At 38.7% G+C, this 14,717-nt stretch overlaps 2 protein-coding genes across 2 annotated transcripts; one reads left to right on the top strand and one right to left on the bottom strand.

Moving 5' to 3' along the window:
- The first annotated feature begins 1,529 nt into the window (after positions 1-1,529).
- LOC141250864 (uncharacterized) lies at positions 1,530-2,336 on the top strand. The gene has a single exon (XM_073670128.1). The coding sequence runs from the start codon at positions 1,530-1,532 to the stop codon at positions 2,334-2,336; it is 807 nt and encodes a 268-aa protein (XP_073526229.1).
- A 421-nt stretch (positions 2,337-2,757) lies between these two features.
- Positions 2,758-5,148, bottom strand: LOC141250865 (uncharacterized). Its single transcript, XM_073670129.1, has 6 exons — positions 5,046-5,148; positions 4,648-4,727; positions 3,899-4,355; positions 3,660-3,810; positions 3,120-3,403; positions 2,758-3,038 (listed from the first exon to the last, which is right to left on the bottom strand). The coding sequence occupies exons 1-6, from the start codon at positions 5,146-5,148 to the stop codon at positions 2,758-2,760; spliced, it is 1,356 nt and encodes a 451-aa protein (XP_073526230.1).
- Between the last annotated feature and the right edge of the window lie 9,569 nt (positions 5,149-14,717).

Below are 14,717 nucleotides of genomic sequence, written 5' to 3' on the forward strand. Positions count from 1 at the left end.
TTCTTTTTTCTCTTCTAGTAGTTCACAGATCACAATATGAAATTTTCACTAAAATCTAATTTTAGCATCACTTAATTTTATATTGCATACTAAAAATGATATCTTATTTTCTTACAGAATGTTAGCTGACATCACAACATGTAAGATTATATAGTCTGGCTTTGCCCACTACTGTTGAAAGTTCAGCTTAGATTTCACAAGAAAACGAGTTACTGTCAGCAAGTTACAATTATTTTGAGTATTGCACCCGAGTCACATTCCCACTCTATCCTTAGAAACTTATGACTTACAGCAAAATAATAATCACATAGTTATCAAATTCGCGAGTCAATTCGCTGACTCGTACGAGTCTACGAGTTAAGGCATAGGCATCTAGTCGACTCGGATAGAAGACTCGTTTTCCAACAAACTCGTAATAGACTCGGTCAAACTCGGTCAGACTCGGATCAAACTCGGAAGAGTTTGCTAAATTGTTCTTTTTTTTTCATTTTTAGTCCATTTTTTGTATTTCTGAAGGAGGTTCGGTTGTTTTCTTTGATTTTAGAGCTCATATTTGGATCTAAACGCCCAATTCTTATCTTAAGAAGGTTCGCGAAAAAAATTATTTATAATTAATTCATTAAAAACTAGATAAAATAAAAAAGAATTACTGTAATAACTTATCTAATAACCACACATTAAGTTTTTTAACATAATTAAGCAGGGAAGATTTTTTAAATTTCACAAAAATATAAAATAAATTTCTTTAGGTTTTTATTACACTTTTTATATCTTATATTTATATATTTTATATTTATATTCTATATTTATTTATTATTTTAATACTTTAGTAGCCTCTTACGAGTCAATGAATCGAATTAACGAGTCGAGTAAAGGGACCCCTCCAAGTCAACAGTAGACTCTCGAGTTTAATAACCTTGAATAATCATGTATATCTCTAAATCGATTGGCACTCCATTGGTTGTGACTTATCCAGACATAATGTACTCCCTCACTCCCCTATAGTTCTTTTTATTTGACTTTTTTACACTATTTACATATTTGAATAATTTTCTTGGTTTTCCCTAACCTATATATAAAAATATAGTCATGTGTGATCTTATTTAATTCGTGTCAATAAGTAATTTAAGAATATTATTTTTTTATAATTTTTATTTACGTATAATTAAAAATATTTATAATATAAAACGTGTATAAGTAAACGAACCCGGTCAAAATAGGAAGAAGAAGAAGAGAATGAGGAGGGAGTACAATTTTTAGCCATCAATACTTACACGTCAGACTAAGACTAGAGGTGCAGAGATTATCCATGTGGACATCCAAAATCTTGCAACCAGCAGCTCCAATCCAATTACATCAAAGATTTCAGATCTCCTATATTTTCTGATTCGGATAATAGGACCTTACCCTCTTTGTCCTACACTTCAAACCTAACGCATATAAATATTCTCCCATTACAACTCAAATCTTCAAACTTACTAACCAAACAACACTTAGTTTTCTCTTCTCTTTCTCCACCCATCTCAGCAATGGCGACCTCAGCAATGGCCCTCTCCTCCTCCGCCCTCGCCGGCAAGGCCGTCAAGAGCTCTCCCTCCACCTCCGAAATCTTCGGAGAGGGCAGAGTCTCGATGAGGAAGGCTGCCGGCAAGGCCAAGCCCGCTGCCGCCTCAGGCAGCCCATGGTACGGTCCCGACAGGGTCAAGTACCTCGGCCCATTCTCCGGCGAGGCCCCGAGCTACCTGACCGGCGAGTTCCCAGGCGACTACGGCTGGGACACCGCCGGGCTCTCCGCCGACCCTGAGACCTTCGCCAAGAACCGTGAGCTGGAGGTGATCCACTCAAGATGGGCCATGTTGGGTGCTTTGGGCTGTGTTTTCCCAGAGCTATTGGCCCGCAACGGAGTCAAGTTTGGCGAGGCGGTGTGGTTCAAGGCCGGCTCCCAGATCTTCAGCGAGGGTGGGCTCGACTACTTGGGGAACCCTAGCTTGGTCCACGCTCAGAGCATCTTGGCGATCTGGGCTTGCCAGGTCATCCTCATGGGTGCTGTCGAGGGCTACAGAATTGCCGGTGGGCCTCTCGGTGAGGTGGTCGACCCGTTGTACCCGGGAGGAAGCTTTGACCCGTTGGGTTTGGCTGAAGACCCAGATGCCTTCGCAGAGTTGAAGGTGAAGGAGCTCAAGAACGGAAGATTGGCTATGTTCTCCATGTTCGGATTCTTCGTACAAGCAATTGTCACCGGAAAGGGACCTATCGAGAACTTGGCGGACCACTTGGCAGACCCGGTTAACAACAATGCCTGGTCATACGCCACCAACTTTGTTCCCGGAAAATAATGTGTTGTAGTACACTGTAGTAGTAGAATGGTGGTTTCTAAACTTGTATTCCAATGAAGATGTTAATGTTCACCTTTTTGCGATAAGGATTTCTATAAATGCGTATCAACTCTTATTACACAGCTACAAACATGATTTTATGACATTATAAAGAATCAACACACAGTGTTTTCAAGTGTACATAAATACGGATACAAAGCAAGGTAGCTCACTAAACCCTAAACATAATATATCACAACCACTCCTTATTGTTCCATCTAGCTCCAGTTAATTAACTTTTTTCAAACAAAACAGAGCATTACTCTACAAATAACCACTATGGAACTCACCTGGATTCAGTACATGTATTCATTCTTTCATTCCAAGCAATTCAGCAGAGAGGACCAAAAAAGAATAGATAAAGCAACCACCACTATGCATGTTACAACAAGAGTAGGAGAGCAAAACCGGCCATTGTTGAGCTGAGGAGAGGGATTAAAGCCTTTGGAGTTGCATTAGGCAGCCATGGATAAGCATCAGGAGAAGGCATTACACAGTTATCTCCATTAAAGTAGACCCTTCTTGGAAAAGCCCATCCCTTGTCAAATGTGAACGTTGCCGCGTCTTTTCTGAACAGAAGCTCTGACTGCACATTTCCAAGCGGCCCTGCTTGCTCCAAGAAATCATTGTAGAATTTGACTCCCCATAACATCGCTGTATCATCTGCAACGAGAAGAAGTTTACATGAATGACATACATGACTCCAGTATAACACATGAGGTGGAGAGAATGATTTGAGCTTACTGAGGCCGTCGTATGGAGTCAATGATTTGTAGTTGAAGCTGAATGATGTAGTGAGATTATCAAAGTTAGGGTGTTGCACAACCATATTCCATAGTGTGTAGTTCATGTTGTAGTTGAAGTTTGTGACCGTGACTTTAACACGCCAGTAGTCCTTGTAGTTGAGCTTCACGTGCCAATGGATTCGTATAGGGCACATATGGTTCGTGCACTGTATTAGAGGTGCATCACTGCTCTTCCCAGAGCTTGTAACACTTGAAGCTAAATGAGAAGCTGAAGATTCAGAGCTGCAATAGACATATCAAATCTCTTAGTATAAGCAGTGACATAATTAAAATGGATTGTCATTATATTTTGCTATATAACTTTTTTTGTTTGAATAAGTGTATTTTATACATCATAATTACTCAATGAGTAATAAATCTTTACATATTATTATAAAGATATAATATTATTATTAACGGAAAAAATTATGAAGTAGCTACATTAGCAACTAAATAAAAACAGTGCAATCGAATCAGGCAAGAAATTAAGATCACTTACTTTACACACTGAGTACCATTGCCTCGACACCCACATGCACAAGTAGGACAGGGGACTAAAGTGTCATTGTAGAATGAAGATAGGGACACACAGCATGTAGGAGTCTTTTGGGCCAAGAACTGGGAATAGGTACAAGTAACATTCCATGTCACTGTTACAACACATTAACATCTTGTCAATAATCTCGGATTAATATGAGACTGTAAACACTACACAGAGGCATTAAAATGGGTACTTACTTAAGGCTTGAGTGACCCTCCTCTTATCAGAGGTGACAAATTTAGTAGGGGGGACGTTCTTGGCGGGTCCGCAAGTGTATCCTGGTCCAGGTGCTTTCAAGGTAAAGTTCTTTGGTAGCTTGACAGTTTTGTTGGTGGTACCTGCCTGACCTACACTCACTTGAAATGCACTAACTGCAGTAGCAGGATCTTGGCCCCAAGAATTCAATACTCCTCCTCTGCAGCAATTGGCGATTTGCTGATTGTATGGGGTACCTGGAAGCAAATCCACCACGTTTGGGGTCCTCTTACAACAGTGAGGTACGTTTCCTTTGAACTTGGAGCAATCTCCTTGTTCAGTGGCTTGGCTTCCAACCATACTCCATATCACTTCCTTCTTTGCCCATGTCCATGACAATGACCATCCAGGCGCCTGTATGTGTCTGTATTGTTGGAAGTTGAACATCGTCACAACAGCCTACCATCAAGTTTATGCACAAGTTACAAACATTTGCAGAAAGGAGATATAGTAAGATGGTTGCAGTATGCAGAGTCGCCTAATTAGCACATCAGTGTACAAAACAGTGAAAACACATTCTCTACTCAAAGAATCTTAAGCCTCTTTATAGCTGGGTTAATAGAATGACTGAACAAGGAAGGTATAACATGTGCCATTTTTCTTGAGGATCGAAGCAATGATCAAGGATAATTAAGAAGCAGCAGATTATCCACCAAAGCCTACAGAAATCCCCAATTAATCAGGCACTTACGACGTAGCCATCCGGAGTCCATTGCATTACATCCCACTTTATGGTAATATTCCCGTTTGGATCGAGTGCATCATAACCTTCTGCAGAAACATCAACGCAAGCAGAGCAGCCAGTTGTTAGATCTCAAAAATCGAACACGTAATTCAACGAATAAGCATCATTAATTCAAAACACTATACCAAATAAGCAGCGCAGACTGATATTTTTTGGTAAAAATTCTAGACTGAAACGAATACAATGGTCAGCCAACATCATCTACGGATCTACGTAAGTGAACTACAAACACCATATCCGGAATCGGCCACTTTAAAGCAAAACTTAACCTCTCAGTACCAATTTTAGGGGGAATACAAAGCAAACCGGAATAAATTACAGCACATTAAGAATAAGGAACTCGCCTGTTGAAGTGAGGCAGGAGCAGAAGAGCAAGAAGGCAACTAATACGGCGTATTTGGGGAGCGTGTAATTAGATCTGGTCGTTGTAGAAGAGAGCAATTCCATTGGTTTTAGGGAGATGCTAAACTCCGCTTCTCAGCTTAATCTTCGACTCAAGATCTGTAAATCACAAAATTGGAAGAGAAAAGAAAGCGTATGGGAGGACTGGAATTAAAAGTAGACTCGCATCACATGGGGGGCAAGAACTTCAATTGAGGTTATGAATAGGTGTATTTGGGAAGATATATTGATCAGAGTCAAACACTAGTTGTTAGCGAGATGTGACTGCAGAAAACGAAGGGCCACCTTCAACGTAAATTTAATCGTCAGAAAAATGTTTTTCTATTAATCATAGGGGTTAGTTAATCATTATTCATTATAAAAAGTACCGACACATTAATTTTGAATTTTTCAGCAGTAAAAGAAATCAGAATAATTTAGCAAATGCACACATGTGCTAATTTCCATTAAATAGTCATGGTTTCTCGTAGGTTATAGCTTAAACTTACCTTCTTCTTCTTTTTTTTAAAGGAAGCTTAGGCTCTTATTTGCTCTATAAGTTAGCTTTTGAGGTAGCTTTTAAATGTTCCTTAATGTATGTTTTGGTTCTAAAATCAAAGCTACTACAATTAGCTGAAGAAAATGGAGTTGAAATTTGGCAAAAGCTGGCAAGCTTGGGGGTTAGATTGTGGTAATTCAGCTAGCTGAAGTGCATATTCCTAGACCAGTGTGCCCTCCGAATTTAGCTGATTTCAAGGCTATTTGTTTCCTCCAGGTTCGAAGCTCCGATTTTGTTGTTTCTCTTCTCTTCCTCTTTCGATTTCTCTCATTCTGGGTTGTTTTTTGTTGTTGATTTTCTGGGTTCAACAAATTTCCGTTCTCGATTTGAATTGAAAAGGAGACCGCAACCTTCAGTCGCAGCCATTGTCGCCTCCTTCGATTTTCCAGTGCGAAACTGAAAAGGTTAACCCTACTTTCTCCATTTTCGCATTTCTGGGAATCCATGATTGGCAATGGCTTGGTGTTTTTCATGATTCGATTTTCTGCACTGATATATCTATCTTGAACAAAAACGAAACGGGGATTGTAAGAGCTGAGCTTGATGAATGTTGAATATTTGGTTGTTGAGAGCTGAGGTGTTATTCAAATATTGTTTTTGAGTAAAGGGATTATCTATTAGGGTGAGATAGATTGAGAGAAACTAATTAGGTGTTCAACAATTACAAGGAAATATGGCATGTTAAGTGCTATACTATTGGCTTTAGAACTGGATATGGTAGTTTTCATACTATTCTTTTCAGTTAACTTAGAATTGGATATGGTAGTTGGAAGGATTTTGTACTGAATAATGATGTGCAGTGGGAAATTCATGTGTATTTAAGTTGTTTCCTGACAAACCAAATAACTAAAGCACTGCCAAACTGACTATTACATCTTTGTAGTTCTTGAGATCATTATGTGCAGTGGAAAATATGGCTTGTTAAGTCGATCCTTTATGAAATTGTGTTTGACCATCAGCCTCTGTTAGAAGTTAGTGATAAGCTTGTTGTTAATGTATTTAAGATTATTTGTATATACATGATCCTTTATATGACATATTAGCAGAACCTGTTAGCAGTCAATTACAACTTTGTAGTTCTTGAGATCATTATGTTAGATGAACAACAACAAGACACCCCTGTAATTTGGGAGTTGTTTCCCTTGAACTATCAGTAGCTTAGAGTTTACTTCCTTAAAGAAGCTACAGAACTAAAATAATTTCCTACAACAGATCATATACTTTAATATTTCAGGATGTGTAACTTTGATTTCTAAACTTTGATCAGATTCATATACTTTCATGATGTGTAAACTTTGATGACTAACACATCAAACTCTTTTACTGCAGGATGTCAAACACATCAGACTCTTTTACTGCAGAATATGAGGCAATGGCTTTGCTCGAGAAAGAATTAGAATTTGACCGGCAGTTTGGAAGGTTGCCAAGTGAAGTGCTAGAGACGATGACCAACTACAGTCCGAACTCAAACGGGTCTCGAAGGTTTTCTAACCAATTTGTAAGTCAAAATAAGGAATGTGTTTTCCATAATATGAAATAGGTTAGGTAAAATTTTGGGAGAAATCTCTTTTAGGCCTCTATTGAATTGTTTGTGTTATTGTTTTGAAATGTGTTAGGAATGCGACATGATTGGTTCACCTACACCATCTCCACCCCACCCACACAGACTCACTTCTTCACACATCACGTCTGAAGTGGTTGATCAAATGTATGAGCAGTATTTGCAATCTGAACTGGTGGCTGCTGAGAAGATGAATGATGATCTTGCTAACATTGTTAGCAAGATCACAACTGCCCATGTGATGGTTGTTTGGAGCGTGATGAGATGAAGAGGTTTATGAAGTCTTTTGTGTGGATCGGTAGCCTCATAATTATCTCATTACTCGTAGTGATTTTATACCTCTTGGTTGTAATGTAGGGAACCATGTGTGTAATGTAGAACATGCAACTCTTCATTTTGGGTGTAATATAGCACATGTAGCTGCCCAATTTGGTTGTTTTGTAGAACATGTAGCAGCTCATCTAATGGTTTCTATTTGTAGCCGGACATACTGTGGGTTTGGTATTGTGCGTTTAATCAATGTAGAACATCTACATGGTCATGTAGTAATGGTTTTAAATGGTTAGTTTGTATGAAATCAAGGTGATTGACACTTCGTTGTGTGAGAGGTGATAATTGTTGAGAAATCTATGATTTCACCAACAGTCTTGCATGATAACTCCTACAGTTGTATTCAAGATAACTCGTTTAATGGTTTGTACGAGAGGTGATAGTTTGTATGAAATGTACATGGTCATGTAATGGTTTTTAATGCTCAGTTTACTGGATTTCATTTGCCATTTTCATGATTTACTTTTTCTCTCAAAACTAACTGATCAATGTGTTTGATGTAAGTTTACAAGGTTGCTAAAATAATTCAGCAAACCCCCGATATCCCAAACAAGGTTGTCAAAACTTGACAAGAGAAATAACACATGTGATCGGGCTATCATCCCTTCTCCTTGCTGCATGCTCCTTCGTCTCTCCCATTCTCCCTGGTTTCTTCCCCTTCGCATCAATCTCGGATTTTCCTTGAGGTAAATACTCTCTCATCATCCATTCTTTAAATTTGTCGATTATATGTCTTGATGTGGTGAAAAACGGCTTCTAGGGTTATGCAATTTGTGGGTTAAGTGTTGATTAGGTTGAAATCTGGTTGCAATCGGTTTATAGGGTTACGTTTGGGGAAAATCTGGTACATATTTGGGATTGTAGGGTTCATATACTAATTTTTTCCAAAAAATTATGCTATTACAAATTTGAATTGAAGGATCTGTTTGTGTTGTTTTGTTGAGGAATGCATTCAAAGCTGCATCTAAATTAGGTTGTGAATATAGGATGTGAATTAGGTTGTCAATTAGGTTGTAAATTACATTTTGATTTATTAGGTTGTAATTTTGGATATGAATGTATTGTAGATTGAGGAATTTAATACTTCCTCTTACAATGTCATCACAATCTGGGTCATACACCTCTTACAATGAAGGAAAATGTTGGTGTGATTTGAGTGTTAGAGTTAGGACAGCTCATACACTGAAGAATTGTGGACGAAGGTTCAAAAGTTTCTCACTATATACAAGTAGAGTATCAAATGGTTGTAATTTTTTCCAATGGATTGATGTTCCATATGATGCAAAAGCAGAAGCCACAATTTCTAAACTGGTGAATCAGATAAAACAATTAGAGATTCAAAACACGGAGCTTGAACAAGATTTGAAGGCAAGAAACCAAGCTATTACTAAGATGGGTAGTTCCAATAGGTTGATTAATGTGGTTGTTGTGGGTATTATATGTATAGGCATTATCATTAACAAGTTAGTTTAGGTATGTTGGGTGATGTTTATTTTCATATGTTAGGATTCATATCTTGATTGAGCTGTATGTTGTTGTGTTCCTCTACTATGGATGAAAACTATTGTTATGATCTTGAAATGTTCCAATGTGGTGTGTTTAGTGTACGTTACCTTACAAATTTGAATTCTTGGGTTGCTTAAACTACTGCATTACTGAATTCAGACAGAGAATCTCAATGCAACCATGCTTTACTGTTTTGGTCAAAGCAATAAAGGCTGCCATCTATTGAATGCAGTCTCGGGTTGCTTAAAATGTTGCAATTCTTGTTTTGTATTACATGCAACCATTGAATGTTGCAGAACTCATCCCATGGTTGCTATAAATACCCCACCATATGACATACTAACACTACCACCCCAAACTCTCTTCTTCCTCCTCCTTCTCAATATGTCTGGTGGATTTGTTCTTGTGTCATCTTCCTCATCATCCTCCAAGTTTACCTCCCAGTCATCAGAAAGTGGCAGTGAGATAGAGCAGGAGGTACGGGATATATTGAGAGCAAGGACACAAGAATGCGTTAATGTTGCCAGGGTGCCCACTCCTAGGGCCACAAAGGAGAGAGTTGTAGTAAAAATACACAACCCGGATGCCACCTTCGTGGTATCCATGAAAATGAGTTTTGTTGAGGGCGACTGTCTTGTGGTATTGGAGAGATATTTTTTTCAATATTTGTTATGTAATTTTTTGTTTCTAACATTTGGTAATCTACTATGCAGCCAGTGCCATTTGATCATGGTGAGAGGTACCTCTTCAAGAATGCCACCATCATCATGACCCTCAATGGGAAATAGTGGCCTGTACTGGTGAAGTTCAGCAACATGCAGTACAGGCTGGGGATCGGGTGGAGAGACTTTGTCGTTTACAACGATGTTAAGAGAAATGATGTCGACCAATTCAAGAGATCAACTCCAATATATGGGTTTCCCAAATACAAGATGCGTATCTTCAAGGACTGATGATATGGAGACAGAAGAATGATCCCTCTCTAAGATGTTGTTTGTGTTTGTTTTGTTGTGTTTTGTTGCAGGCCAAGGTGTTGTGTTATGACAGTGGTTCTTATGTGTGCTTTTGTGGTGTAGTATGTGTTCTATGATAGTGGTTAATGTGTGATGTTTATGACAGTGGTTGTAACTGGTTTTCTTGTGAGTTGTCAAGTTTATGTATGACTGTTGTGGTTTGTTTAATATAAATTCTGTTCTAATTGCTTATCCTCCAACCAAGTAGCAGTAGTTCCAATTCTTCAGTGTTTCCTATATCACAATATTGGGCATATGTTTGATTGTTGTAGTTTGCTACTGAACTGAGAATGTGCTGAATGTGCTGAATTACCGGAGGTGTTGCCTGAATGTGCTGAATTTTTTACTGTTATGTATTTTCAACTGATTACGATTCCTGTTCCTCGCCTTCAGATGCATGTCTCCATATTTTCAAATATTCACCTTGTTCAACTGAATCTGCTGAATTATTAAGTGAACTTCACCAGAACAGGCCACTCTTGCCCAACTTAATCTGCTGCTTGAATGTGCTGAGTATTTGACTGTTAATGCTGAATCTGGTAAAGTTTTGAGAGCATCATATATACCAAAATTTAAACCAAACATCTACCAGTTTTGAAGTCACCACCAAGTACAAGTTTACCTTGGAACCAATACCAAAATTTACGCAGCTATTAATTTTAACAACAACAAGTTTAGAAGTTAATACCAAAATTTAGACCAACTAGGACATTGCAATCAATTTCGTTTCCACGCCTTCATTCGAAACAGTTTTCTAACAATGTCATCTCTAATTCCCTTCATTCCACCTGGAATTGATGAGTTCCCCTCTTCTGTCATGTTTGAGATCGGTTGGCCAAACACGTCATAATGTTCGTCATCTTCCTCGTCTTCTTCTAAGTACTTGTCAAGCTTCTTGTGCTCTAAGATCCAATTATGCAGTGCAAAATATGTGTTGATGATATCAATCTAAGTAGATATGCTATATGTTGGCAAACCATGCAAAATCTTCCATCGCTTCTTCAAGACCCCAAAGCAACGTCCAATGCAATTACGAAGTGACGAGTGACTTCTATTAAATGTTTACTTCATCGTCTTTGGTTCTTCCGTTCGGAATTAAGGGAGGGGATATTTCACGCTGCCGTAAGGAACCATGTAGCCTTCCCGATCTGGATAACCCTTATCAACCAAATAGTATTTGCCTGTTCGACCAAACCGACTATTAAACAACAATATAAGATGTTAAATTACACATTCTATTACCAGTGCAAAACTAAACGACTATACCTTTAGGAGGGTGGGGGAAGTTCATTTCTGGAGTACTAACGGCGTGGTCGAATACACGAGAATCATGTGCGCTACCTTCCCATCCAGCTGAAATGTATGTAAAGTACATTGCAAAATCACAAACCGCCATTACATTGAATGTGCACACGCCCTTTCGTCCTCTGTATGGGATTTGTTGGTCTACTGGGATCAAAGCATTTATGTGAGTTCCGTCAATACACCCAATAGCACCCTATCACCAAAACAAAAATTATAGTCTTAACAATAAAAAGGTATGAAATTATTAAAAAATTAATGTCATTTCACCTTGAACAGCTTGAATCGTTTGTCATTTTTAATATATTTTGGTGTTGACAAAAAATTAGGATCATGAGGTCTTATAAGTTTCCGGTTAAGCCCATTCCAACCCTTTCGACGGACAGTAAACACGTCCAAGACTTCATGGAAAGCGCGACTAATTGTATCCCCTGACCGATGAAACCTCTCACAACCTTCTCAGTTCGACATCCCATGTGCAATCATATTCAGAAAGATACCTACTTTCTCTAAAGCTGAAGGTTTCAATCCATGATTGTCTGATAACTCATCACAAAGGCGTTGCAACACATGTCCCTCCATCCTAAATGATTGAATGCACCTAACAACTAATTCTCCTTCCATCACCTCCTTCATCCAAGCTTCTCCGGTTAAAGATGAGGTGTATCAGGGAATCTTATGAAGATAATTTTGACCATAATCAAGCATCAAACATCCAAACTCATCCATATAACTTATCCACTGAACCGCCATCATCTTCGATCGTCTACTCCCACCTCTAACCCCATCAACAGGACGCCTCATTAGACCTACACACCTGACAAAGTAAAGTAACTGGTAAAAAAACATAAACAAAATACATAATAGTCAATCTTACAAACACGTTCCAACAACAAAGTCTTACAAATCAAACACATTATTGTCTTACAAGCACACAGGACAAGCATAAATTGGTTTATATTTCTTTGTCTTACAAGCACACAGGAAAACAAGTACAAAACTCTAATTCAAACCCAAACGTGCATTGTGCATTTTGAACTCGTACTGTAACCATATTGCTCTCATCTGACTCTTGTCTGCATTCAGGAAGGCCACGCTTGACTCTGGTTTTCTAAACTCACTAAAAAAACACCAAATTTCATTCCCTTCCTTAACCAACCCTTCATCAACTAACTCCTTCAGGGCAGCCATGGCATCTTGTTGCTCGTATGCTCTGGACAGTGTGTCCCCCTTCACAACTGAGGAGCTGTTGATCTCTTCCTGCCATAATGCCAACATTTTTTCACCTCTTTCCTCCATCCTATCAAAGTGTTCCATATAAGGAGCCGACTTGGACTTCTTTCGTGCCTTGTGTGAACCAGATTGGGAGGGGCCACTCTTAGAAGTATTCGGAATTGGACTAACACCAATAACAAGATTGTGGACTTGTTCAAGGAAATCATTATCTTCTAAGCTGATGTTGTCCAGGGCTTCTTGATTGACCTCGTCTATGAGCCTTTGATCCATGTCAATAAGGCTGTCATTTTCATTTTGAACATCAGCAGGGTGGGCCGGCATAAGGGCTAGTGTAGTTTGATACTGAGGTGACATAGAAGGAGACACACAATGTCGTCCTGTTACAGTGGTGAAGCCAAACACATGATCCCACAACTCACTTATTGCAGGGTCCACTCCTTTGTGCTGAAAACGCTTGTACTTGTCACTCTTCTGGTATGAGAAGAAACCAGCTAAACATTAAGGGATAATTTCACAAAAAACACCTAAGCAAGGATTATTAATTGATTACCTTGTTCTTCTTCTCCCACCACTCCTTTGATGCATCGACACGGCCGGTCTCAGGATCCCATCCGTAACCAGTTCCCATGTACCTCAGGTTGTTCCAATTTTTCCAAAGACCCCTGAGGTAGTCAAATTTATTCTTGATAGCTACCTGGTTATACTTCTTTCCAGTAAGTTGTTGAAACTTGGCTGTAATCTCTCCCCATTTAAATTGGTGGTCCGCTGTCGAAACTTTCTGAGCATCTCGGCAAATATTCAGCAATATGTTGAGTAATGGTTCAGTCCATATTGCCTTACTTTTACTATCATTTTCTACTCCATCATCATTTCCTGTTTCATCTCCACCTGACTATCTTTTGCCTTTTCCTTTACCTTTACCCTTCTCCTTCTCCCTTGGAGGTTTAGTTGCCATGTTTGTGAAATATGTTGCTTTCTAACTCAACATTTTTGTTGTAATTGCACATTCAACATGAGAGCAAATCATCCATTATTAGAGTACTCCATCCTCATTTAAAGAATGGATGAGAGATTATTGAAAACTGAGACCACAATTAAAGTAGACTAAAAACCAAAACAAAAAATACATATTCTACCACAAAAAAATGCGACCACTCAAGAAGTCCATGTACATAGCTAGCCACAATACTGTCTTACAAGCACACATAACAAACAAATAGAGAAGTCCATGTACATAACTGAGACCATTGAAGAAGTCCATGTACTTAGCTAGCCACATTATTGTCTTACAAGCACACATAACAAGCAAATAGAGAACTGTAGTGTGCTGAAGTCCATGTAAATAGCTAACCACAAAAAAAGACAACCACAACAAATGAAACACACAACTGCAGTATGAAATGCCAGTTCATTTTTTGCCACTCCATTGTTGAAGCTTGTACATGCAGATAAAACACATCTACCCACAAAGTAGCTGGAAACAATGAATAAGACCTCCAATAAATCATCAATCGAGTACAGATGAATTCAATTATCCTGAAATAGGCACAATCAAACAGTAGAACTAAAATGGAAGCACTAACTGCAATAAGAATTTACTACGAAGAAGAAGCTGATATTAATCAAGAATGAAGTTCAAATATTCATTTCTCTCTAATAGCCTAGCAAAAAGCATTACATAGATGAACTGAACAAAGCTACCCACAAACTGTAATCAAAGGATCACACAGAATCAAACTGTAATCGAATCTACCCACACCTGTCATTCTATCCTAATCACAAGATCACCACAAAATCAAGGAAAATAGAAGGAGTAAGACCTTAGGGTGTTACCTGGATTCGCCGTTGTCGGGAGAGAGCAGTGCTCGGCTGTGGTTCGCATGAGGCGTTCCCAGGAGGAAGAACCGCCCAAATGTAGTGCCAAATAAATTCCCCCAAATCAGGTTAAGGCATCTCACGTGCATGTCACATGCTAGTTGAGGGCTTTTATGCAATTCGATCCTAAACCTTATACAATTCATCTACCCATTTTACCAAACACTATTTTTAACTCCCAACATTGAGCTAGCTTATTTAATTTCATCTACCATCACTTTTCAGCTACTTTATTTCAGCTACGCCATTTCAG

Source organism: Phyllobates terribilis, unplaced genomic scaffold (assembly GCF_046119375.1).
Source record: "Phyllobates terribilis strain yellow unplaced genomic scaffold, ASM4611937v1 Scaffold_6267__1_contigs__length_45750, whole genome shotgun sequence".
NCBI lineage: Eukaryota > Metazoa > Chordata > Amphibia > Anura > Dendrobatidae > Phyllobates > Phyllobates terribilis.